At 39.1% G+C, this 26,688-nt stretch overlaps 2 protein-coding genes across 3 annotated transcripts; one reads left to right on the top strand and one right to left on the bottom strand.

Annotated features, from left to right (window-relative positions):
- Nucleotides 1-362: 362 nt before the first annotated feature.
- Nucleotides 363-6,592, bottom strand: ercc1 (excision repair cross-complementation group 1). The gene is made up of 9 exons (XM_026145752.1): nucleotides 6,404-6,592; nucleotides 5,728-6,141; nucleotides 4,965-5,068; nucleotides 4,605-4,704; nucleotides 1,696-1,772; nucleotides 1,440-1,539; nucleotides 1,158-1,229; nucleotides 868-936; nucleotides 363-779 (listed from the first exon to the last, which is right to left on the bottom strand). Exons 1-9 carry the CDS (start codon nucleotides 6,461-6,463, stop codon nucleotides 717-719), a joined length of 1,059 nt encoding a protein of 352 aa, XP_026001537.1. The 5' UTR covers nucleotides 6,464-6,592; the 3' UTR covers nucleotides 363-716.
- An 805-nt stretch (nucleotides 6,593-7,397) lies between these two features.
- Nucleotides 7,398-21,523, top strand: sona (SON DNA and RNA binding protein a). 2 transcript variants are annotated; one of them, XM_026145018.1, is made up of 10 exons: nucleotides 7,398-7,598; nucleotides 9,762-9,857; nucleotides 11,728-11,935; nucleotides 13,131-13,204; nucleotides 13,315-15,126; nucleotides 15,322-15,709; nucleotides 15,864-16,387; nucleotides 16,566-17,053; nucleotides 17,514-17,605; nucleotides 19,640-21,523. In XM_026145018.1, the coding sequence occupies exons 2-9, from the start codon at nucleotides 9,830-9,832 to the stop codon at nucleotides 17,586-17,588; spliced, it is 3,597 nt and encodes a 1,198-aa protein (XP_026000803.1). In that variant the 5' UTR covers nucleotides 7,398-7,598; nucleotides 9,762-9,829; the 3' UTR covers nucleotides 17,589-17,605; nucleotides 19,640-21,523. The 2 variants fall into 2 exon arrangements, with proteins under 2 accessions (XP_026000803.1, XP_026000804.1); XM_026145019.1 differs by lacking the exon at nucleotides 7,398-7,598 and adding an exon at nucleotides 7,619-7,816.
- The last annotated feature ends 5,165 nt before the right edge of the window (nucleotides 21,524-26,688 follow it).

Below are 26,688 nucleotides of genomic sequence, written 5' to 3' on the forward strand. Positions count from 1 at the left end.
CAGATTTAATATACTGCTGGACATCTCAAAGAATTTTAGATATCCTTCCATCCACTTTCTCAAAAACTTAGATCATAAAAGCTATAAAAAGGAAAGCATCCCGGACAAGTCGCCAGTTTATCCATACCTCTATATCAGACTTTAAATTTTTTTTGCCTTATTTATTCCTTTTTTGAATGAGTTTTTTTTAAAGCACTAGTTTTTTTCTAGTGCACTTTCTGCAGAGATTCAAGCAAAATCATTGTTGTCTTGTGTGTCTGCAATGAAATATTAAGATATATTATACAGTTAAAAATAAAATAATGTAAAAACCAAAATATAACAAAAATATTTATTAACAAATTATACAAATTAATAACACACGCACACACACAGAAAAAAAAATACATAAGTTTGAAGCTCAAACAGTTCACAACTTAAATTCCTAAAACACATCCACTGATTCCAGCGAGGAAGAAGGTACATTTTAAACATGGACCACTTCAAACTAACCAGTTCATGTCAAGAATCCACAAAAGAAAAGCCATGGCATGAAGTTTGAGGTCTAGTTGAGTTTGTATGGGATAAACATGTTTCTCCCTTAACTCTGTAAATCGATAGACTTTGTAGTATTCAGTCCTCCTGAGTGTTTTAGTTTGATGTTCAACATGATGATCAAACATGTAGAACTGTTTTCAGAAGCATATCACATTCTTGGTAAAAAAAACCCAAAAGTCTCAGCTGTCTTTTGTCTTTGCCTTGAGAAAGGGCTTATGGAGGACGTCAAAGAGTCGTCTTGCCTGTAAACACAAAATGTCAACATGTTAAGTCATCAAACACTTCATCTACGCCGTGTATATTTATACTCAGCACATGTGTTTTCCTCACTTTTTGTGGTCCAAGTCCTGGGCAGACAACCAAATCTTCCTTAGAGGCACTGACGATTCCTTCTACAGACTGAAGAATACATCATGTCTGTTTATTGATTGGATCATATCCACTGACAACATGACTGAACTACAATTACACACTCGCAGTTGTTCATGAACCAATCAAGTTGCACATCTCCCTTTAGGCTTTGCAGACTCTTGTGGTATATATAGTGAGTCTTTAAAGAAATTTAATAAACATGATTAATTAATACTTGAAGTGAAAATTGTGAAAAATGAGGCACTCACAGAGAACGCAGACAGCAAAGTAATGGCATCAGTTTTGTTGATAGACTTCACAGTTGTCAGGCAATCTGTAACCTTGAAGTAAGCAGAGATCCAATCAGCATTTTCAGTATTCATGGTCTTAAAGCTACTGCAACATTTTGGCAAATACTGTACATTCCCATGTTATCATATCTTCCATGACATTTCTATAACATCTATTTCTTTTATTAAATGGGCACAAGTACGCGAAAAGACAAAAAAAGCACCAAGAGCTCACATAGAAAACAGTGACTCTACACACACCTTTGACAGGTAGTCTTTTTCGACTTGCTCCTTCAGCATGTCAGCTGGCTTCTTTTCATACGACTTATACGTTTCCAGGTAGCGACCTGCCTCTTCTGGACTGGCAGTTCAAAATGAAAACGACAGAAAACAACAAAACACATTTAAAAAGACAAGAAGTGTTTGACTTTGTCTTTGAACTATAGTTTTTAGATGTTGGAGCCAGAATCACACTGATTATTTATTTTATATATGTGTCTTGTAGCAAGCTGCTTACCTCCAAGCCAAGATGAGAGTGCAGTCAGCCATGATGCACATGCGAGCCAGCTCTTTTAACGCATGATGAGGATCTTTCTGTAGTTGAACAGATGTTAGGGTTAAAACAAAATACAACAACAATTCATTCTTAAAGACTTCATGAAGTCACATTATTCCTTTAGATTTGCTACAAATTGAGATGTTGTAACATTTTTTCATTTTGACCCAAATCTGAGTCTTCTTACACAGTATCTATTATTTGGCAGCTCTGAGATCTTTATTTTCCTACGCACAGTGCCAAAAATAGTCTCCAGCTGCACCTCTTCACACTTCATTTACACCACTGTTAGCGAAACTAATTCAGCTGAGGCAAGATATACTTCACAAATGAGTAGATCTGCATTGATCACTTACATTAAGCTGCTAAAGGAGAGCTGTAATGTCCTGAAAAGATTGTTGTCTTGTTAATATATAAAACTTTTGGATGTTTACATTTTTGTCAGCAATTCATAAGGCCAGCTGACGTTACCAACCTGACAGCTGTTATCGTTAGATAATCCACAGTTTCATAGAGGTAATTTGTTTCCCCGTTTCTGTTGTTCACTTGCTTAAAAGCCTCAAATTTTGTTTCTAGTATTACCCAGATGTCCCAAAGCGGCCCTGGAGACACGAACACTTGCAGAACTATCACAAATTTACTTTTGAGTTCTGTGGCAGATGTTTACACAGTATTTAACAAAGGTGAGTATAATCCTTTGAAACAGTGTTTAAATGATAAATGATGTAAATTATATCACCTTATGGCACTTGCATTCTCCTGAGCTGACATTTAGAGTAGTGATTCTTATGAAAAGTAACACTCTTTGCTGGACTTTCTCAATTTTGGACCTGTGGGTTTTGTCTGATCTGTATGTCTGCCTCATGGTTCCACATAGAAAAGAACTGTCAGAGGAACTGAATAATCTCAACACGAAGCTCCACAAAGATGGAAAAAACATAAAGAAAGATTGATTTCCACCTAAAAATCAGTGGAAGCACAGCTGCTGCAGCAGTAATCAGGAGGTACAAAATGAGCCATATTGCCACTCATCAGAGCTGCAGTGGCTGTCCTCCTAAAATGATGCCACCAACAGTGCACTGCTTGCACAATCCAGCTCTGAGAAACAGTTGGGTAAGTGCTTAAGACTTGGCACAGGGGTTATAAATGGAAATCAGAGTTTTTGTGACAGCTGTGAAGGACAATGCATAACATTAAGCTCAGTGGATGGCGTCCAAGTAAAAGAACTTGCTTGTTCTTCAGTACAAAACTGTAATATTAAACTTAGAGGAGAAAAAAAGGACATGGAAAAAAAAACCCCAAAACAAACCGATGAATATTGGGAGCACGTTCTTTGGGCAGTTGAGAACAATATAAATATGTTCAGTTCAAATGGGATCAAACATGTTTGATGAGGTGTGGATACATTGGTGCAAAAGGTGCTGGGGAGATGACCTTTATAGTTTGCACTATGAATGTACCAAAATACTGTCTGACACCATGACTCCTAATCTCCAGAAGCCGGCAGAAGAGGGATATTCCAGCATAATAATGATCCAAGGCACACTGCCCACATCACAATAGAGTTTCAAAAGTAGAGGGAAAAAACACTATGACCTGCCCTTTTCAGGTCAGACCAAGTATGCTGCCTGACTTGAATCCAACTGAACCAGTTTAAAGAGAAAGGATAGAGCAATACAAACCATCCACCTAATAAGAAAAAGAAAAAGTATACTCCATGAGGAGGAGGACTGAGTCTGTCGTGAAAAATAAAGATGGACACAAAGTATTAAAGTATAAAAAGATCTAAAATGCAGTAGCTGCACTGATTCTGCTTTTATTATAGTCGATCTAAACAGGATCTAAAATGAGTTACTTTAAGAGCAAATTCTGTTCAGCATAGATGTAATCCAGTTACAAGAAAACGACACAATTTTAAAACCAAGTGGTACTGCACAGGTGTGTACCCACGTCTGCTGTCTGTGTGCAAATCTTCTGAATGTAATACCACACAGCTGTGCAAAATGCAGTCATTATATTTCACAGATGTGTAGTGCACAACAAAAGAAAATGAAGCATGAGCGCAAATTAATTTGCATCACCACTGTTTTGATCCTGTCACAAGACGGCTTCTAGTTGCTTGGAGGAAGTGTAAAAGATTTAGATGAAAACAAAGAGAATAAGAAGATGGTATCAGTCTTGAAATCCTGTAGCAGGAAACTTTGTACAGCCTCCTCCTTTCCTGATATGTACAAACTGAAGCTATTCAGATATAGATTTCACAAGAGTAATGTTCAACAGCTTCTGAGGTACTGAATGATTAAAAAAGATGCAGGAGCTGCATTTGAAATAGAAAAAAAGTGCCTTAATGCATTATTTATGTGACTACAGTTTCAAATCACTTTGACGCATTTCTCACATCAGGAACACCATTCTCACCGCTCTTCTCAAATTAATAACACGCTTCCCCACCAACCTTAGCATTTCCCATTGCGTCTGTACAAACTGCTGTTGTTTCTGCACATACACTCCTTTACATTCCTTTTTAAGAATCTGAACACTTAACATTAGGCTCACGTTTTTGCAGTCAGTAAGGTTTTGATAAAAGTAGAACAATAAACACATTAAGACAATTGAGAAAAAACTCTAAACTGGACTGTATATTATAAGCATGTGCTATTTTTACTTTATCAGAGGAAATGACACCTTAGAATAGCTGCTGCAGCCATTCAAAGATCTTAATTTGATTAGATTTGACAATGACTGACACAGAGCATCCCCTAATGGTTTGATAAATAGTAATAATCTCCAAGTTACCACAAAGAAGTCAGGCCACTGAATGTTGAGAATACTTTAAATAATCAGTAATGCTAAAGAGCATCTTTACTTACCACGTCTACTTGAACCAGTAGCACTCGTAGTGTGAATGTGTGTCCAAGCTGTTTCAGACGGTCATGGATATAGTTTGGGTTGAGATTGTGATACCTCAGACTTTATGTCGAGTCAAAAAACAAACAAACAGAAAGAACATAAACCAACATCAAAGCAAAGCAAAATACACAATAGAAATAAAGCAAAGGAAAAAAGCATATTTTTTCAACAAATATAAGCATAGAAACCTTTTTTTTTTTTATAACAACATGATATTACAGTAACAGAAAAAAGTAAAACAAAAATGTTCCAGTGTGTGTGCAGTGACAACAACTTTTTCTTGCTCACATAAACAGAGTTTGTGAAGCACAAAAACCCACCTGAGGAAGAGAGCACAGGTTGTCTGTCCCAAGACATAATCTGGCACAACATCTCCAAACTCCCATGGGACACTCCTAACAAACTTCAGAATGGGGTTTCCTCTCTGTAGTGTTAGAAATAAGTTTTGGGGTTTTTGGGTGTCTTTTCAACATCGACTGCAATATATGCTCATAATAGAGTTGACACACTCCTCATTAAAAGCATTAACCCCATGTTGTAAAGGATGAACTAAGAGAGATAGAAAGAGTTGGGTGTAGAAGGTAAATTGCTACACACTTACAGAACACAGTATCAGACAAGAAAGGTTACTTGACCTTGAGTGTATAATAACAGGGTGCTATAGCCAACAAGAAATAGAGACTTCATTGTGTCAATTAAAGCTGACTTCAACATGAAAATAAAACATCGCTGGTAACAACTGTAAGGTAGGGAGCGGTTTTCTCACAAGATCCCTGACTAGAGGTTAATGACCGTTGCCATGCGGAAGAACCCTGAGGGGAACAAATCAGGGGGCGACAAGTCTAAACCATCGCATCTTCCCATCAACAGCCAATCACAATTATTTCCTGTTTTCATGTGTCTAATATATACTTTGAATTATGAATTGTACTTCACTTCTCCGTGTGCAGACTGCTTGACACTGAGGAGTCCACAGCTGTGCAAGCCAAAATCTGGGACACTAATAGGAATGCATGAAAGGACGCTACGGTTTTCTGTAAACCATAACCTGTTGGATCAAAGCTATATAGTTTTAATACATACCTGTCGAGGACTGACAATAATGGTGCTCCCAGATCCCACTGGTTTAGGACCGGAGCTGATGCCCGGTTCTGACCTTTGGCCGCTTCCCTCTATTTGACCCGTTGTAGCCTCTTGTGCCTCTTCACTCAGTTTGACATGGGGCCCTTTAGCCAAGTCCTGCACTGTTTTACATTTTTCTGTGCTGGAGGACACTGTAGATGGTTCACTTTGCCTCACACAGGTAACTTCAGCATTATCGCTCCTGGGCAACTTGGAGGCAGCATCTCTACGTGAAGCAGCAGCCGCATTGCTTTTACTCTGGACGATGTATTCTGCGTAGGAGACCGGCTGGGTCACTGACTGAGCAGGCTTTGTGGTAGCTGAAGCTGAAATGCTTTGTCCAACTTTGGAAGCGAGTTGAAACTGTGGCTTTGGCTGAAACGCAATCACAATGATCAATCAACAATCACAATCAACTCTCTGAGAACCGATAATTTAACTATGAATTAAATCATATCAAACCACCATTCACGAGTCTGGAAATCCACCTGACGAAAACCCTTTATAGATACGTTTTTATAGCTCATTTTTAAACGAATCTTACGTTAAAAATTTAAATTGTATGCTTGAAGACTCGTTTGCTAGCAAGCCTGCTACGTAACCGTGAACTTATTTTTTTTTTTAGCAAAATACAGACCGGTGTTCTTTCTTTAGTGAAAGCAGAATCGTCCAGGTTGATGTTAAATCTCTTCTTCATGTCTGTTGACAGCTGGAGAATTCTCAAGTAAAAACATTAAGTTGAACTTGCAAGAACTCGCTTTCTGACACACAATGCAAGGTTGCAACGGCACTTCCGGGCCAATCCTTTCAGAATAAAAGCACAAACACACAGCCTTTTCAGTTCCTTCTGTCACAGGATAAAAACAAGCGTTATTACGCGATAATTATGCACTAAACTAGACTGTTGGCATGACATGCAAGTAAGTTAAAACAACTTTATCAACACGACCTTAATTTGTCTTGATATTTCCGAATAATTAGTCCACGTTCACACAGACCCGCAACTGATTTGAAGGTTTTTTAACATTCATTTTAAGGACATTTTTAATGCGTGTCATTCCTCATTAGTGGGATTAGGTGTCCCACTTTAGCATTCGTTCCTCATGTCAAAGCATTGCCCCTAATTCTGTTTGGCTCTGATTTTCAAAGTGAATACATGTCTCAAAGAAACGTGTCTGTGATAAACCACCTATGCATCCCTGTTGAAATCCAAAGGCGATTCAAAGAGAGAACGGTGGCTTAAATATATGTTTTAACTGTTTTTTGCCCCTAAATTGAATGGATACAAGAGTCTATGAAGACTATTTATTAAAAATCTTAAAAATAAATCTAGCTTTCTATTCATACCAAATTCTGGAAAAATTATGAAAAACACTTCAGGCCGAAAATATTTCTAAACAAATATCAGCAGAAGTGCATCAAAACCAAAATCCAAGTTTGTTGAGTAAATAGCGTTCAAGAGAGTAGCTTAAACTACATGCCTAAACTATGTGTGCAGTGGACTAAATTTCCACACCACCACTTATGTACACGATATGGCTATATAGGGTTTTTTGCATTGCAAGCTAAAGTAATTAATAAATAGGAAAACACCGAGATATAAACATGTCAAGTTTTAATGCATTTGGCTGCGCTTGGAGTTGCCTAGGAGACAGTGACGCCGCCATTCAAACCCGCGGAGCATGGCATGTTGGGATACCTTCCCCATCATGGCGGGGCATCTAGTTGGCTAACGACTACGGTTAGCATATTCAGTGACTTCTTAGCTTCGGGCAATTTGCATTCATTTGGCATCCTCTACGCGGGAAGCGCAGCCATCCAACATTAACACAGTAAGTTTGCGTCACTGAAAGGGCTGTATGATGAACGAACGAACTAATCTGTTTTGTTGAAAGAAGTAGCAGCCAAGTGATTAGCAAACTAAGCTAACGAGCATGCTATGGCTAGCGGTAATGTCCTCGCTGGAGAGCAAGCGGGCAATGAGCCGACATTGAGGCCGAGGTGTGCAGGCAGTATAGTTGTCTTTTACTGCTTTCGTGTTGCCTAGCTGGTAAGCGTTTAGGTTAAAGGGAATAATAGTTTGACAAACATCGGAATTATTGTTCTTTAAAAGTAAGCTAACGTTAACTAGCAGCAACCAGCTGCAGTCATCTGTGAATGAACGTTAGCTTTAGCAGCGCAGGCCCGACAGCGGCTTATCTAACGTGTTAACGAACTGTCGCAGTTTGAAACTTTGTGTCCCTTGTTTTCGCCATTCATTTAGCTTTTGGTCTGCGAGTACAGGAGGGTTGTATTTCGCAGTTAATCAAAACTGTATTATAATATATCTGTTGCTGAAAGGCCAGCTAAACTAGCTCAAGGTAACTGAATCCAAAAATAATGTGTTCTCTGGCGTTAGCCTTAGCTTTAATAGAGAAACGTAATGTCCACTAAACGTGTTAGCTATTTAACACAGCTATTTAACAGCATCTTAGCGTAGTATCGTCTTTGTTTTCGTTGAAGTAACCAGTTCTGAATTTATCCTTAAGTGAAGCCTTTACGTCCCGAAATTGGCGTTATTAATAATGTTTGTGAGCATTGGTCCTTTTCGCAGGTTATGTATCCATGCTGGCAAGGACTACTGATGGCTTTGTTAAAGCTTTAGCGTTACAAAACCACTTCGTCCGTGAGTAATGTGCAGAGTTTAATGGAAAGAAAAAACCGAATTAAAATCCTCAAATAAGCAATTGGGACCTGATTGTAAAAGATTTATAGAATCGTTTTTTAGATGTTACTTAAGATGTCCGTTGATCTTAGATTTTGGCTAACGAAGCATTATTGCTTAAAACTACGTGGCTAAGTTACACTGTTGAATACTTTTGAAATATGTTTGCCTTCACATTTCAGATTCACCTTTGTGTGGTAGACGGCAAGGGTAAACTACCTGATTCTGGTTATTATGTGCTAAATGGGTTATGATATTGGCTTATAGTAGACATATTACTGGAAGTGCTAGAAAACTACTTTCTTCAGTAGCGGAATAAAAGAGCGATGTTTTGTTCTTTGGACATGTAAATATTAAAGGATACTCATCTGCTAAATCTGTGTTATCTATGTTGATTTTTCTGGTTGATACTTCATTGTTTATTTCCAGAGTAATCTTGAAGAGTGTTAATTGATAATTTTCCAAAAATATACCAGTTTTAATATGGAAGTTGCTGCTCAAGACAAGGGACTTAAGTGTTAAACGTCAGTCTTTTTAAAAATTAGAGAAATGTAGGAAGATGGCCGTTTGATGGTCTGTTGTTGTTTCACAGTAAAACTTGTGATTAAATATAGGCCAAGCTATTCTGTTTTTCTTTCAGAATATTGTCTGATTTTGATGTACTGGTTTATATCCTTTTTCATAGATGAGCTACCTTAGTTTCCTAGTAGAAGGCTATTCTCAAATAATTCATTTGTTTTGGTAAAATCAAAATCAGTATTAATCGCACCATGGCTATATTATTTGTGAGGGAGCATTAAGTTGGCTTGCCATGGGGACTGGGTAGAGTACACTGTCTTTTTTTTTTCTTTCTTTTGTTTTAGAAAAACAGAGCAGCTTTAATCACAGCCCTACTGATTACTTTGGGGCAGTTTTTGTACCTTTGGATAATTGCAGGGGCAAATAAAACACAAGTGTAGTAAAACAAATTTTTCTTCAGACTCATGTTAGGCATTAAGAATATTTCTCCCACGACATTTAAAACCAATTAGATCGGGCTGTTTTTTTTTATTAGATACGTGAATACCACTTAAATGGTATTTAGTCATCAACAGTGGTTGACTCATAACAACCAATGATTACTGTTTTGCTCCAAATCAGTAGAAAGTTTTCATCCTTACATGTAGTTTGAGGAAATATTAGCAGTTTCAGTAGCGTTACCAAAATGTATACTAAAGTATGGTGAATCTATACTTCTGTTGGTATGGCATCCGTTTGTTGCTCAAGTTAAATTACCTTTTTCTCTCCCTAGAGTTGAGAGAGGGAACAGCACAACAGTGACATTGAAATAATCTTTTACAAGATCAGCATAACAGCATAATGGAGTGTGCAGTGGACATCCCCTCAGGTAAGCGATGCACAAGCCCCAAAGAGGTCCGAATCTGTTCAGATTTGACTCATTTTGTTTAAGTTTGTTTTTGCCCCACAGATTTCAGTGTTAAAGTGTAAGTATGTGCCTCAGTAAATTTATGTGAAATGAATAAAATATAACTTATATTTATTGTTATCTCTAATTTATGTGAGATTTAAAATAAATGTACAAAAAAATATCAAGTTGCTTTTAATTTCTGTAAAGCTCCATGCTGAACTGGTCTCACTGCATGATTGCGGATGCCTTTTAGTATTCATTTTTGGGATGGATAAACCACAGTATTTGTGCTAGTTTCTCTCCTCTCTTTGTGTAAAGCTCTTTACTTCCCTTTGCACATAGCAAGCCCATTGACATGAAGATAACTAAATGATTAATTAGTCTGTTTACAGTTAATTAGTTATTTTCCCAACAAATAATGATCTGTTCAGAACGAGAGTGACTCACTGGAAACACTGCTTGTTATTAGGCATGGACACAAATACGATCATTGTTGAATATTTGAATAGATAAGATAAGATAGAACTTTATTAATCCCTCGGGTGGGTTCCTCTGGGAAATTCGACTTCCAAAAAAAAGCACAGCAATGACCGAAGTTACAGTTACAATAGTGATTAAATTATTAAAATACAAAAAAAAAGGTAATGGTTTACATGACTGTTCCGTCTGAAAATATTGTTCTTTTGCAATGCTGTGTAAGATGTAATGTCCTATTAGTGCCAGGTGGTGGTAGTATTGATCAGAGCTGTTTACCTATCACTAATAAACAATAAGCAGGCATCTGATTAGTAAAAATGTGTTTACATTGTACAAACAGGAAAATGTAGAACCAAACGCCACTGCAGCTGCCAAAAAGTCGTTTTTTCATCTTGGGTAAAATAATTACCAATAATTAGATCTAGTATTCTCTCAAACAGGTAAAGCTACTATCTAGGTATGCACTGTAATTTGATAGTTGTTTGGGTGGGCTGTGATTGCCAGTGAAAACTAAATTGTGAATGAGATGTCAATCCTTGTATTCCAAGTGTATGGGAAACACAACCTTAAAGCCTGTTGGGAATGATGTAGTTGTTTGGGCACAGGTTTTGCTGCCTGCTGTTCTGTCAGTATCATTGATCAGCTGCTCATCCCATCTACTAGATGCTTGAAACTGGCTGAAGAAGGTTATCAAAACAGACTGAACATTCAGAATATCTCATGCTTCATTATGTTTGACCAGCGCTCTTGAACACCATCTGGCATTCCCCAGAACCATGTACAGAGTTGGTTACAGTTATCCCTCTCTCTAGATGGTTCTAGTTTTCTCTTGAACTGTTTTCACCCAGTGTTGGATTTGATATTGAACAGGATATTCAAGATACCAGCTCCGTGGACACAAAGTCCAGTTTGGAGCACAAAGTCTGTGTGATGTTTTGTTACAAAAGTGTTCGAATTACGCAGGTAATTGTTGAGTGAATTCACAGAGTGTGTGGCCATCACTCTTCCTACTGGGTGCTCTTGCCTTACAAAAAAAAAACAAAAAAAAACAACTATACATGAAAAGTGGTAAATTACCCAACATGGTTCTCTGGGTATTGTCAGTAAGTTTTACCCATATTCTATTGCAATATTTCATTTTATTATCGTTGCCCGACATTATACCGGTATTACCGTGAACGGTATGATATGACCCAACCCTAATGCTGGTGCTAACCAATATCTGTAAACTATCTCATAACAGCTTGCTCACAACATTACACTATAAACTAGATGAACCGTACAGAACTAAATGGTATCTGCTTGCTGTAGATTTTTCATTTTCTGTTTGTCAAAGACTTGTGTAATTTGAAATATTGGATTCCCTGTGCAGGTGAGGGGGAGGCACCTGAGAAAGATGACATGAATGCCAAGGAAGAGCTTGAGCCTTCCCACAAGAAAAACAAGAAACACAGAAAACACAAGAGCAAGAAGAAGAAGAGGCGGAGGAAGGGCGAGAAGGAGAGTAGTTCAGAATCTGGTGCAGAGTCTGATGTTGAGCCTCCACCTCCACCGAGACCTGTCAGGACCACCAGAGCCAGGTTGGAAAAATTTAAAATTCTAAACTAAATGTGAGACTTGATAAGTTGGCACAGTAAAAATTGTACATTACTTAATATTTAGGATTTTTTTTCTTGCATACAAAAGCAATTGATTAATAAAAGTTTCATTTTCCAAAACAAAATAATCAGTTTTGTTATTCAGAAGTGCTTAGATTTCTGTAGTTGACTCTTTGCCGTTACTGTACATGGACTGATTCATGCTTACTCTTGTGCCTTGAAGGCCTACATTTGACCAAGGAAAATCCTGTATTCAAACCATTGGAAATTATTTGCAATCTTAAATTTTAATAAGAATATTTTCTTCTTCCTGCTCCTTTTCACACATGGTTGTAGTGCTTTATTGATAGAAAGTGTGGTTTGTTTGTTTGATCTGTTGTACCAAGTGTGAAATAAATAAATGAAATGAAGATGTGATTGTTCATTATGTAAGTCATAATTGTAGACAAATGTAATCTGACTAAAACAACACATAGACGTTGCATTTTTCTTTTTTCTTTTTAATGTAAGTAGAAATAACTGAAATTGTAAACCACTAAAATAATATAAAAGTTGAAGTTGTTTTAAAAAAGGCCTATATTAAATGGGAAGCTTTTCTAAGAAAAGTCACAAGGTGCCTTTTTTGTTGGGCACAGACTGCACGAATTATAAAGATTTTTGATGGATCTGTTCTCTTTTGATGAGCAGTTTGAGAGGAATCACAACATTTAATCAGCTACCTCAACAACCAATGATCTGTGTCCTCTCTAAACCGTGGTGCAGAACAGACACGTGCACATTATCTGAATTTCCTAAAGGTCTATGTCTACATGTTGTATCTTTCTTTTGTTGGTACCATTCATTCAATTGAAATTGCATGACTGTCTGCATCTCTTTTAAAACACTCATGACAAATCAATTTTGTCTAAATGAGCCCATGGTTGCAATTAGGCTGACCTCCACTTCAAAGCCAGTTAACAGATCTATACATCTGCGCATAAAAGTAGCAGGTTTTGCCTTTGACTAAAGACTTAATGAATTCTGAATCAACCCAGTGTGCTATTTCAATAAATTTTCACTGTCTGTGAACCTTTTTTGATAGATTAGCTGAATTTTTTTGTTTCAAGTGTGTTAATTTTTTTTTTTAGCAGATTAACAAAGAAAAATCTCTTTAACTTAGTTTTTGTTGTATTTTTAGTGCCAGACTGGCAGCAGCTGCAGGAGTTGGAGACCAAGGAATCAAGGAAGAAAGCAAAAAGGATCCAATTACAGGTAGGAGAAAGTCAGACATGGCTATAATTGATAATTGCTTAAAAAGCAATGGTGTAATGTCAACTTTTTTTTTTGTCTTCTTTTTCTTTCTAAATTGTGATTTTCTTCAGATCGTATTGATACAGAGGGAGAGACAAAATCCAAAAAACAAAAAAGGCATGCAGCTAAAAAGAAGAAAAAAAAGAGAAAGAAAGATGAAAAGCAGGAAAGGAAATCCCCATCTCGCTCCCCTTCTGAAAGCAGCTCTGCCTCAGGTTCAGACTCTGAAGGTGAAGGAGGCAAAGCATCTGGTGGTGGTAAATACTCTCCAGCTGTGGCATCTGACCTCAAAGAACCAGTATCCAGACTGGTTCCAAAAGGCAAACGAGGGGAGGAGAAACCCCTTCCCATCATTGAGCAGAAATCTGAATTGCTTGGAGTCAAAAAAGAAGAGACATCAGATATCGATGTGCCCACAACTGAGGCGCAGGACAGTAACATTAATGAATTGGAGGAGAAGCCTATGAGATCACCCCCTGTAGACCAGGAAGAGGCAGTCCAGATGGCAACAGTTAAAACAGAGTGCAGTCAGGGAGATGGTACATTCAGCCATGCCCAGGAATTGCCTGACATAATCCCAAAACAGGAAGGTGCTGCTCAAAGAGATGACCCAGTACTGAAAGATCAGACAAATTCAATTCAAGGGGCGAAAGTCACGGAGGATGAATTGCGTAATTCTCCTTCACCTTCCAGAACCGTAGAAATAAAGAAGAGTGAGTCAGGCCCAAGTCGGTCACCATCACGTAGTCCCAGCAGGCAGGAGTCTCAGACAACATCATTAGTGAAAGAACGGTCAAGAACCCATTCCAGGTCAACCTCAAAGGGAAAACGATCTGCAACTCCTATAAAGCACGCCCGTTCTCGGTCCCGCTCCGAGACCCCTAAATCCCAGACGAAGTCACTGTCTCCCCCCCGCAAGTCTCCGAAAAGAGTAAGCCGTCGGTCCCGATCTACTTCTCACTCTGTCACCCCTAAAAAGAAAGTGTCAAAGTCTCCAAGGAAGTCCAGGTCTCCGAAACGGCGGAGGAGTTCCCTATCTGTTTCCCCAAAGCGTCGTCATCTTTCTCCGTCTCCAAAAAGAAAGATATCACGGTCCCCTAAACGTGACAGGCGGAGGTCACCATCTCTATCTCGGTCTCCGAGGAGAAGTCGAAGGTCAAAGTCTCGTTCCCGTGGAGGCACGCGGCACTCCAGGACCCGCTCACCTCGCCGTGGGGGTGGAGTTGGCAGACGTTCGCTGTCACGTTCAATCACTAGACCACGCCGCTCCCACTCTAGATCCAGGCGTCCCTTTGGCCGCTCCAGATCACGATCACCAGCAAGACGTACTGGAGGGAGACGCTCCAGGAGTCGATCCTTGTCTCGGCGCAAGCGATCACCACTCCCCAGATCCCGTCGTTCAAGATCTCGGTCGGTCCGCAGGAGCAGACGAACTCGGTCACGTTCTATTGTAGTGCTTAAGCGCAGTCGTCGCTCCAGATCCAGGAGTCCCCGCAAACGAACAAAATCCAGGACCCCTCCCTCCAGACGGCGGTCTAAATCCCGATCTCCAGTCAGAAGGCGCTCTCGTTCCCCTGTTAAGAGAAACCGTTCACCACCACGGTCTAGTAGACGGTCTAGGTCTCGCTCATTGACTCGAAGACACCGGTTAAAGTCACATTCACCACCGCCTAGCAAAAGGAGGTCCAAAACTCCGAGGAAGAGTGGAAGAAGATCAAAGTCTAAATCTGAGTCTGCCGACTGCAGGTCTAGGTCTGAGTCAAGTGGTGGGCTTTCTGACAGCTCATCTCCAGCCAGATCCACATCTCCTTCCCCAGTTAAACAGAAGAAGCCCCCCTTGCTTAAGGTTGCTGGGGAAAATGGAGGACTTGCAGCTACAGAAGGTGAGACCTTTTCCCTTCAAAATATTTAAGTAAGCCATTGAAACCAATGTTTTTCTCCAGATGTTTTTATCTTCATATAAGTGTCCCAATTCATGTATTGCCCATTAGATTCAAGTAATCAATCATTTAATTGATTGATTGGTTTAGTTTATGCAAATGTGCATATCTTCATATGATATGTCATTGACGTTGCAGGTGCTTGGAAGCCAGTACTCCCAGCAACATCTTCCAGCTCTGAAATTGGGAATTCTTCAGAAAAGTTGCAGGATGAACTTGTTAATCAGACAAGTTCAGATTCTCCTCAAAAAGGGGGAGATGTTTCCAGGTCCAGGTCTGTTTCTCAAGAGCCTGGCACTGGCACGGATGGGTCAGATTGTTCGGAAGGCTCAGATGAGGAAGTGGAATCTCCAGTTAAAACGGGATCCAAAAGCCAGAGAAGCTCCTCACGTTCAGCATCTCCAGAAGTACAGAAAAAGCAGCTTTCCCCATCTCCCTCACCTGCGGAGCACAGAAAACTTTCTCGTTCAACTTCATCACCTCGGCGTTCAGCATCAAAGTCTACATCCAGAAGAAAACTGTCCAGGTTTGTTTTGTGGTATTACATGATACCAAAATAGTAAACGAGAGAAATCTCTCCCTCTTGCTTGTTCTGTAGTTGTTAAACTGTTGGACTGTGTACAGATATTAAATGTGAGTACAGTGTACGGTTATCAGTCTTATCATTTACCTTCCCTTAGGTCCAAGTCTCCAGTGAAGAAAAGAGAATCTGTTTCTCCATCAGAGAGGAAGAAGCGGCGGTCCAAATCTCGGAGCCCTGCACGTCGTCGGAGATCAAGGTCACGGTCTGCCACGCGACGCAAGCGCTCACGGTCCAAGTCACGAACCAAAACGCGCCGGTCCAAGTCCCGTTCTGCAACCCGCAGGAGGCGATCTCGTTCACACTCACCAAATCCCAGAGGAAGGAGGAAGTCCACAGAAAGGAGTAAGCGCTCTAAGAGTCGCTCCACTGGCCGCAGAAAAAGGTCCAGATCAGGAGATAGAAGCAGGCGATCCAGATCTCGTTCACCGGATCGTAGACGCAGGTCAAGGTCGAGGGGTCGAGGGAGGCGCCCAGTATTTCGCAGTCGATCCTTTGACAGACGAGACAGGTGGAAGAGGGAACCTAGCCACTCTCCAGTTCTCATCCTCCGCAAACAACGTCGCTCAGGTTCCCGGACACGACGCAGCACCAGCAAGACTCCTCCACGGCTGACTGATCTGGGTAAGACATTTTGATGTCATATTTCTAAACATTTATGCAACGTGTTTACGTGATTTTTCTTTTTGTGCTCCACATATGCAAGAGGTTTTGTTTCTTAATTCCATTTGCTTTATCTAAGCTTCCTTTGCCCTAATGTGTTTCCCCTCATTCTGTCAATCTTTTACCCTCCTTTCCTCAGATAAGGATCAGTTGCTCGAGATAGCCAAGGCTAATGCTGCTGCCATGTGTGCCAAGGCCGGGGTTCCAATTCCTGAGAGTCTTCGACCAAAAGCCATCCTTCAGCTCCCTCTGCCTACTCCATCTCCTTCCCCCATCTCCTTACCTTTACCTTTGCCCCTTCCAATGGGCATGGGAATGCCAAACATGCCGAATATGCCCAACATTGGTCCAATGGGGTTACCAAATATTCCGGGAATACCCAGCATGTCAAACATCACTATGAGTGCTGCTGTGGCAAGTATGACAGCAGCTACTATGACCGCTGCCTTGACCAACATGGGTGCCCTGGCGGCCATGCCTCCCCTTGCTCCACTTCCTACAATAACTAACAAGCCTCCCCCGTGCCTTGTCCCACCAACACCATCTCTTAACCTGGACCACATCGAGGAAGCCAAGAGGAAAGTCACTCAACAGGCTAACATACATACCATCAAAGAGCTTACTGAGGTAAACGTGTGGTTTTGCTTCAGATTTTGATTGACGTTGCTGTTTTTCTGAAATCATGTGGAACAGAAAATATTGTAGTGCAGTGTTTTTTTTTGTTTTTGTTTTTATTTATTAATTTTTTTAAATCGTTCAAGGCTTTAGTACATTTATCTTTTTATTTGAGTAGGTTTATGTCTATTGAAAGAATAATGTGTTGGATATAGCCATCTAAAACAAATCACAGTAAGTGCAAATTGAAAGCAGTTAGAATATTAAATATTTGACATAGTGACATAATGTTTTTCAGGGTTCAGTTATATTGAGGTGAAGTTGTTTGTCACCATGCAAAGAACACAATGGAATTTCTTTTGCTTGTGTTTTCTACTTTTGAACCCCATAACATTTCTGTAATGGTTCATATATGTAAAGTATGGACCATTCTTTACCTGATGTTTTTTTTTTTTTTTTTTTTTTTTTGTAGAAGTGTAAGATGATAGCAAATAGCAAGGAGGAGATGGCCACTGCTAAACCACATGTCTCAGATGATGAAAGCTAAACACCCCAACCCTCAAGGTAAATGTCTGTCTTTATTTCATTTCTATATTAGTCTGTACCTTCGTCTTTATTAGGGCTGCCACAAACGATTATTTTGATGGTCGACTAGTCACCGATTATTTTTGCGATTAGTCGACTAATCAGATCATGCATCCATTGAATGTAAAACGTACAGCTTATTGCACCAGCATGCATCTGCTCTTATATAACAATCATTAGCTTACAGTTTTAAGTGTTTAAGGTATGTGCTAACTAAAAATAAAGACAGGATGATAGTTTATTAAATTTTAATGAAGTTTGCAGATTGTTTCGGTGGAGTTTAATAAACTCAGCCGTCTGCTCCTTGCTATCTAAAATATAACAGGACACTGGAGTATATTCTCGAGCGTCTCACACTTCTGATACCGTAATCAGTTGTCTGCTTGACGTTTATTCAGCTGTGTAAAAACTATAACTTTAATCTCAGCCTCAGATTTACTCAGGGACAAATAAAATACTGAAAAAAGCCAAACAATAACATTTTTAAGTTATCTAAGTGACTTATATATGTTTAACCTGAGTAGCGAAAGACGGCGGTGGGTTTGAAAACGATTTGCCGGAAGTCCGGTGTTCTCACCGGCTCTAGTGAGCCTTGAACCTCGGCTAGCTAATGAGCTAGTGGGTAACAGACGTCTCCGAAAACAGAGCGCTTTTGAAAATATGTGGTGTCTGATAAACTGAGCAGATGTTTGAAGTTTACACAGCTACATTCTCGTCTGAAAATATGTTAAACATTTATTTTGTGACCCAGAAAGAATAATAAGAGTAATATTAAAACTAACTAGCTGCCGCCATTGTTGGAAACTGAGCAGGGCTGCGATGGGCCGCGCTATGAATTCTGGGACACAGTTTCTTCTTCTTCAGCGTTTAATGGCAGCTGGCGTCCTTGTACATGCAATGCTGCCATCTTCTGTTTCAGTCCGTTATTACACTCTTAAATCCTACTACTTATTCCTGCGTCTTTTGGGATCTTACAAAGCTTCCAACGACACGTCGACTATTAAATTAGTCTTCGACGATTTTGATAGTAATCGTGGCAGCCCTAGTCTTTATATTAATTTCATAAATTATACGTTATTCTCCTGTAGGTTCCTCATTCTGCTATGTGCTGCAACACCTTTCAGCAGCTTAGTCATTAGGCTCCATCAAATAAACTTTTTAAATTTAATTTTTATATAATTGAATGACACAAAGTTATAGCCCATCAAATGTGAAGTGTCCGTGTTGTACATTCAGAAAGGTGTAGCATTCATTATTTTCTAAGGAATGACTTGTAAACTCTTTGAAATTATAAACATTTTAAAAGTGATAATGAATAATGTGTCTGGTTTTTATCTGACTGTTTGCTGTGATTAGTGTGGGCTGATTGTTTGTCCATAATTGTGATGAAGTCAGGCCTCATTTACAAGTAATCACTTTAAAATCTTGGCAATTCCAAAGAGTTCACAAGTTCTTTGTTTTACGGTAACTACATTACTAAATCACTAAAGCCAACTGTGCAATTTCAGCTTTAAAATTGCACATTTACTATTATAGCTGCTCATCTGACAGTTGAAAATATAAATTTTACTTTTGTTCTTGTAAATGACACCATTTGTGTTCCCCATAGCAACAGAGACCTCTAAATATGTTATTTTTGTTCATGCAAATATTTAGGCACTAGGTCATACATTAGCCTGGAAAGGCATGCAGCTTTTAGTCTATAGCTGGTGGACAACAACTTGTGCACTGCCAAAACGCCTTGAGTGGAGCGCCCCCCTCTAATTTTAGTACTAATTTAGAACACAAGCACGTCAACATCAGTAGAGCTATTATAGTTTAAGCTCACAGGGTATACGGACCTGAGAACAGCTATACCAAACCAAATAATTCAGAAAAAAGAAATGCACATTACAGCCCTGTTTTTGTGCATAGATGGTGATCATTTAATCAGTTTTGTGATTTTTTGTCGATTATTCAAACTAGACAAAATACCATACATTTATATTTTCCTCTGTCTTTGTCTCTATACAGCCTCTTCCCTCGAAGGACTGAAGGAAAACATTTTTTGTCTTTTCCCCCCCAAAAGGACTTTTCTCTCTGTTAGACAGATGACTTGGTTGAGTGGAGGAGCACTGTAGTTGTCATACACAACATAGGAGTACTGGCCACTGCCCACTCTGCTCCCCGGTTTGTAGGAGTGAGATACAACCAGACTTCCACCTGTGATGCCACTGAGAAAACTGGGGACTCTGGGGCGTGCAACAGTTGGACGACTGTACTGTGTGTGTGTGCGTGTGTGTTTGTACATAGTGACTTACACCACCAACACCTCAGTGTTTCTGCTTATGCAAGCAGTCACTGTTGTAAAGACTGAAGAGGAAACAAACCAAACTAGTGGCGCAAGTGTTTTTGTAAACTGCCTCCAAATTTCTCTACATTTGTTTTACCTTCATGCTTTCTTAAGAATTGTGTTCAGTGGAGACTGTTTCCTTGTTCTGCTGTATTTTTCCCTCGGTTATCTCTAGTCCCTGATTTTATAAATAAATAATGCATATTAAGGTAGAGATAGTAGATCCTCACGTGTTTTAATAAGCTTGGATCTCCAGGGTGTGTGAGTAACCACAGGTTCTTTTGAAGGAAAGAGTCATTTGAATATATAGGTTGCCAAAAAAAAAAGAGTGCTTGAATTGTGGCAATGAAAAAAAGAATTTCATTTCACTAAACATGACTAATTCAGTTTGTACTGCCCTGGGTGTTCTCCCCCTCCCCCCTGTTTTTATAGCACCAAGCTGATCTTTGATTCTGTCCTGGTCTTTCATTTGGGCTTTGTTGGGATGTTTTGAACTTAGGAACATGTTTTGCTTCAAATTTTGAAAGGGGAGTTTATTTTTCCATCAGTATGGCAACAAGTGCCATTTGTCAGGCATGACAAGCAGTCGAGATTGATGGGCTGTCTTAGAGGTACTTAAGACAAGTGGTGAATATCCTATATTTAGATCACAGGCAGAAACGGTTGAGAAGGTTTCCTGATGAGAAAAAAGAGGGGTGCATATTCATAGAGTTCATCAGTACAGGTTTATCAGGTTTTTAGTTTACACATTTAAATGTCAGTTGTTTGTGTTTATGGGCCTTTTTTTTTAAGAGGCAGACATGGCATGTCAGTACCAAGAAAGGTATGGTTGTATTGTACTGAGCTGGGGTTAGCGCATGGTTAATACTGTAGAATGAGTTGACGATGCTCTGTTTTTGTGTATTTGACAATCAGGTTATTTCTCTCAATATGCTTGTTTTGAAGAAAGAACTGTAGCTGCTTGAAATGTACACGTCTTGTACTCAGGTGGCAAATACAAGTGAATTGATATCAAGAAAAGTGTGTCGTGCAAACCTGAAACGCCCAACAAACCCTTTTGATTTAATTTCATCACATTTAATATTTGCTTTCCATGTAAATGCTATTACATTATCCTGTATTATGTGGGCCGGGAAAACATGTTTCATAGAATTAATTTGTCCCTAACTGAAGAACAAAGACAAACTTGGTGCTCTTGGGAAAACTGACAGGGACGAGCTTCTTCTTCTTCTTCTTCTTCTTCTTTTTTTTTTTTTTTTGCTGGTTTTACAAAAATCTTGCACTCATAATTCATTTGTTTTCATTAGAGGGAGGAATATTCCTGAATCCATCTGGCTTTGTCTTCCTCCCATGCCCAGGGCTGTTTAACTGTTGGAGGGAATCTGAAAGTTTTAACAAGACTTATTCGGTTGACTTGATCCCTGAGGTAGCTATTTTAATGAAAGAAAAAAACAAGGTGATGCATTTTAGGATTTTTTCTTTTTCTTTTTTGGTCATTTGAATATTACATCGCTTGCTTTGTACATAAATGTGTCGATGATTATTAAAAACCTCAATGATAAGTACTTCTGATCTCCTGTTCTTTGTTGACTTTAGTCATTTTTATGTGGATCTTAATTTCTGGAGAAATTTCCAGTGACATCATCATCATTACAAAACATTATTTTGAATATTACAAGAATTAGTATAAATATTAACTAGTAAAGCTTCCCATAGAGGGTGCGTGCATTTTCAGCTGCAAGCTGTGCTGTACTAACATGCATCGCAATAAATAAATTTAAAAAAAAAAATTATCCACAGTTTATAGTGTTTGTGTGAAGAAATTTTCCGTTGTGATTTTAAAGGTGTGTGGCGATACACTGGCATGATGGGTGATTTGAAGTGGATTTAACACATCTTGTTCATACTTAAGCTAGAGGTTTTGGATATGTAGAAAAACGAATGGATACTAGTACTACTATTTGGCAAAGCGATGTGAACACTTGGATGCATAAGTAGATGACATTGTTTAAAGAAATTGATTTTGTGTCTTGTATTGCATGGTAAGAACCGCCCTTAATGAATTAAATTCTCCAAACTCTGAAACAATGCACTGCTCAATATTCCATCAAATGTCTCTTGGTTCTGTCTAGTGGAGTCAAAGACTTCTCTCTAAATTTACCAGTTTGCGGGGGTGTTTTTAAATATATATATATTTTTTAAGGGAAGGGAACAGCATGGTTTAAATTATCTCTACTGAATTTGTAGAGTCATATTAAATTGTGGTGGCGATGTAATTGTGTGGGTGATGTTTTCTTGGCACCCTTTTTAGCCCTTTCGTATAAACTGAGCATAATTTAAACATCACAGAATCAGAATCCTTGTTACTGATAAAGTGTCTGTACACATACAAGGAAGAGGGCTCCGGATATTTCTTTGGTCTCAGTGTACTACATAATAAACAACAGCAACTAAGTGTTGTTGCTGACCATGTCCATCCCTCTGTGACCACAGTGCACCCATTTTTGGTGGAAACATATTGAAAATAATAACACCTTCCTAAAATGTGGGCATGACACTTTTTAAAGAAAAATGCAATTATATTAAAGTGATAGAATTCAAGAGAAATTGCCAAGTTATATGAAAAGAAATATCAAATTTATATGGTGTGAAGCCGGTGCTGACACATCAGTGCTGTGTTGATGGCAGAAACCTCCATAACAGGCTACGCTACGTCCAGATGAACAGAATCAACTTTTTGGGATTTCCTTACCCTGATGATTGAGCATGGTTTAAGACACTCCATAATAGGGATACGTAGCGATGGAGCTCAACTGCACAGTCTATACAAGTTATTGATTTGGAAGAGTGTTTGTTGGTGTGTGAGCAGTTTGTATTTTCTCTGTTTAAAAAAAAAAAAAAAAGATAGAGATAATGATAATGTTTGAACTGGGCTTGTGCTACTATATCCTCAATGCTTAGATAATTAAAATGCCCTTTCAGAAAATGATTTAGGGCAGAAAAAAGCAGTAGTTATAAATCTCTCCTATAAGTGGTGCACTTTCTCTTTATTTCCACTGTACTTTCATCGTGGAAGTTTTGACACTTAAATCAAGAAACATGAAGTCTGTGAAATCACGCACTCCGTGATTTGCGACAAATGCCCTTAAAACACTAATGTGAATCCCTAAATATTGTGTAGGAACTGCATTAACAGAAGTTTGTTTGGGAAGTGACACTTGAAATATTATTTTTAGTATGCAAGCCTTTTGTGTTACTCAGACCGAGCTACACAGGAGAGCCTTCATGGAGAGAGTTTGAAAGCCTTTAATCTGTGGATTTTCTTGGTGAATTAAATAAAAAGCTTAACACTCCACAGTGAGAGTTTCTACCTAAGTCTTTATCTGCAACCTGGTCATGGATTAAAGGCTTTGGACTGACAGTGGATCGTTTTCATTTATTTCATCTTCAGTCTCTCATGAGTGAAGTGACTTTTTTATTTGTTGGTTTGCTGTCAAAAGTTATCCGATTTTTCTCTTTGAATTTTAAGCTTGATAACACATTTGTTTCTCGGCATTGCCTTAAAATCTCTCCATTGAGATGGACATTCAACGCCCTGTCGAATCAATACACGGGCCATTAAAAAATGGCGTCATATTGAAGGGAAAGCCTGAACCTTTGACCCTAGAGTGAGGAAATCCAGTGGCTCTGTTTTTGCTGTGGAGGGAATCTCTCTGGCATTTTTAGGTCCTCTTGGACAGAATCAATACAAAGTTGCTCTGAGTGACCTTTATCCTTTGTTCAAACATTTCGGTCTTATTTCTCCTTACTGCCGGACAGAAATGCATTGGGCTGAAATTTATGTGAACAAGCTCTGACCTCTACAGTCACCAGGTATAAAAACAAATCAAATCATCATTTCTGGATGGAGAGCTTGGACCTGTTATTGGAATGCTCTTTGCCACCATCATCAAATCACCAAATGAGGAAAAATCCTTCGGAAGAATACTGTCACATCCCTCCATAACAATGACACAGACTTGTATAGTTAATGCCAAAGCAGACTGAAGGTTCTTTGGCAGTTTGTGATGACTTGACATCTTACAAAGACACGTTATGTTGCTTTTCCCTTTAATTTGTTACCTGCCTGCATTTCTTCATTTACAGTATGATGTAACACTTTGTAAGTATCTGCACACCCACGTGAACGACTTGTGCCTGCGTGTCTGAAACCTTAATTGGGCAACCTTACATAAAAAAGATATCGAGGAATATTGCAGTATTTTTCTAAACACAAATGAAAGACAGCATGAAAATTCCATTAACCCCACATGTATTCATTCTCATTGCTAATTTAATTGAATTATTTTTAAGTCCTGTAACACTAGATTTTAAAAAATGACTGTAGAGTCACTGACCCCTTTATTAGGTACATATTGATAGAGCTTGGTTTGATTTCCTTTTATGTTCAGAGCTGTCTCAGTTCTTCATATCATAGATTCAACAAGGTGCTGAAAACATTCTCCAGAGTTTTTGCCCCACATTGACATAATAGCATCCCAGAGTTACTGTAGATTTGTCTACACATCCCTGATGAGAATCTCCTTTTCCACCATGTTCCAAAGGTGCTCTACTGGATTCAGAACTGGTGACTGTGGAGGCCACAGATAACTTACTGTCATGTTCAAGAAAACAGTTCTCGATCTGTTTGAGCTTTTGCACATGATACAATTTCCTGTTGACAGAAGCCATCAAAAAATGGGTATGCTGTAGTCATAAAGGGACAGGCATGCCTTATATCTCAGGCAACATTATTCATGTATGCTGTGAAATTTAAACAATATTCAGTTGGTACTGAGTGTCCCTAGATGTGCCAAGGAAATATCCCCCTCATCATTACACCATCGCCTTAATTGTCAATACAAGACATGACGGATCCGTCCTTTCGTGTTGTTTGTGCTGAATTCTGACCCTACCATCCAAATGTTGCAGCAGAAACCGAGACTCGTCAGATGAGACAACGTCGATTTTGGTAAGTCTATGCGTATTGTCAGTTTTCTGTCATTAGCTGACAGAATTCACATCCAGCGTGGTCTTCTGCTGCATGTCTGATTCAAGATTGTATTGTATTATTTGTTCAGAAGATGCTCTTCTGCATACTTTGGTTGTAATAATTTTTTTTTGAGTTACTGTCATCTTTCTATGAGCTGCTCTCCTCTAACTTTTGGCGTGAAAAAGGTATTTACACCCAGAAAACTGATGCTCACTGGATATTTTCTCTGTTTCAGAGTATTCTCTGTAAAATCCCTGCAGATCATAAACACTTATGCCAGCCTGTCTGGCAACAACCATGCCACATTCAAATTGACATTAATTACTTTTCTTCCTCATTCTGATGCTCAGTTTGAACTTTGGTATCTTTATGAGTTGCTACCTTGTGATTGGCTGATTAAGTATTTGCATTTATGAGCATATGCACTGGTGTTCCTAATAAAGTGGCTCGTGACTCAATTTTAAGGCAAAAATAACACATAGAAAAAAGTATTGCATTAAAAGAAAACGTGCACCCCACCCTGTTTCTGGTCCCCCATTTTAGATTTTTGCATAGTTTTGAAAACAAAAAAACAAAACAAAAAAACCCCACAAGGACTACCTTACTTAGAAATGCAAAGGCAGTATTTCAATTCCACCTTTAGATTCCAATGTCATTTTCTTAATTACTATGTGTGGGCTGGGGTTTGTAATCTCAGTTAACTGCAATCTCCAAAAGAACGACTCTGTCTAAATAGTCTGGTCCAATTATAGTCATTTAATTTGTGGACTGTAATTACATTAATCAGTCAGTGTCTTCATGTGTGCTTGTTTACTAACACAACAGTCGCGTCTGCATGTATATGAATGTGGGTTGCATTCAGAGTAGCTAGTGAGTCATTGGATTTTGCAGATCAATGGCCGCCGGTCGATGGACGGCTGAGTGCTTTGCTACGACCACCCATTCCAAGCACCCTACCCATTTTGTTAGGCAGCCAGGAAAGGAGGTCGCATACACAAATTTCTACGCTCCAACCCTTGCTTTCAATTTTCAGAACATGCTTTTCTCCTACAATGCTGCTTCACACTGTAGCCATAGACACAAGCCGGTGCGCACAAACACACTGGATAAGCTGATGAATTCAGCCCGTGGTGAAGTTCTGGATAAGAGTGGAAGTTGTTTCACTATAGTGTGAGGCAGACTAACGAAGACAACAGAGACAGCCAAGACAAAAAGGAGAAAAGAGGATTTGAGAGAAATGAGAGGCTCGACGAGATAAAAGCTGACGAGAGCGAAGAGAAAAGAGGCGAAAAACTGAGAACAAAAGAGAAAATATGATGCCTGTTCTTTTCTTTTTTCTGAGAGGGATTTGGAGTACTGTCTGCAGAAGCAAGTGAGCTGCGTCTGGAACTGTGCGGGTCCATGTACTGGTCAGACGAGTAAAACAAAGGCTGTGACTTTGACTGTACTTGTCGGTTCGTTGTACTGTCAAAACTGTGTGTGTGCACATTTTAGTTCAAATGTGTTTGCGACTGTCCTCAAAAGGACAGACTTCACCCAACACTGTACTAAAGAGCTCGGCAGCAACAATAAAAAATGAAAATGTACGCCTGCATGACTGAAGTCGCACGTGTTGCGTCCGTGTGTGAATATTTCATGAGGGCACTGGAAAGGAGCAACTATCGATTTTAATTTATGGATGAGGTTTAAACTAATTCA

The sequence above is a fragment of the Astatotilapia calliptera genome, chromosome 16 (genome assembly GCF_900246225.1).
Source record: "Astatotilapia calliptera chromosome 16, fAstCal1.2, whole genome shotgun sequence".
NCBI classification, from domain to species: Eukaryota; Metazoa; Chordata; class Actinopteri; order Cichliformes; family Cichlidae; genus Astatotilapia; species Astatotilapia calliptera.

What these genes read in the sequence shown, in the direction of transcription:
- sona (XM_026145018.1), top strand. Translation starts at nt 9,830, where the DNA reads ATGGAGTGTGCAGTGGACATCCCCTCAG. An exon ending in GTCAGGACCACCAGAGCCAG is followed by an intron (nt 11,936 to 13,130) that starts GTTGGAAAAATT and finishes TTGTATTTTTAG; the next exon opens with TGCCAGACTGGCAGCAGCTG. An exon ending in CAAAAAGGATCCAATTACAG is followed by an intron (nt 13,205 to 13,314) that starts GTAGGAGAAAGT and finishes GATTTTCTTCAG; the next exon opens with ATCGTATTGATACAGAGGGA.
- ercc1 (XM_026145752.1), bottom strand. Translation starts at nt 6,463, where the DNA reads ATGAAGAAGAGATTTAACATCAACCTGGACGATTCTGCTTTCACTAAA. An exon ending in TTATTGTCAGTCCTCGACAG is followed by an intron (nt 5,069 to 5,727) that starts GTATGTATTAAA and finishes CTAACACTACAG; the next exon opens with AGAGGAAACCCCATTCTGAA. An exon ending in AAAAAGACTACCTGTCAAAG is followed by an intron (nt 1,230 to 1,439) that starts GTGTGTGTAGAG and finishes GCTTACTTCAAG; the next exon opens with GTTACAGATTGCCTGACAAC.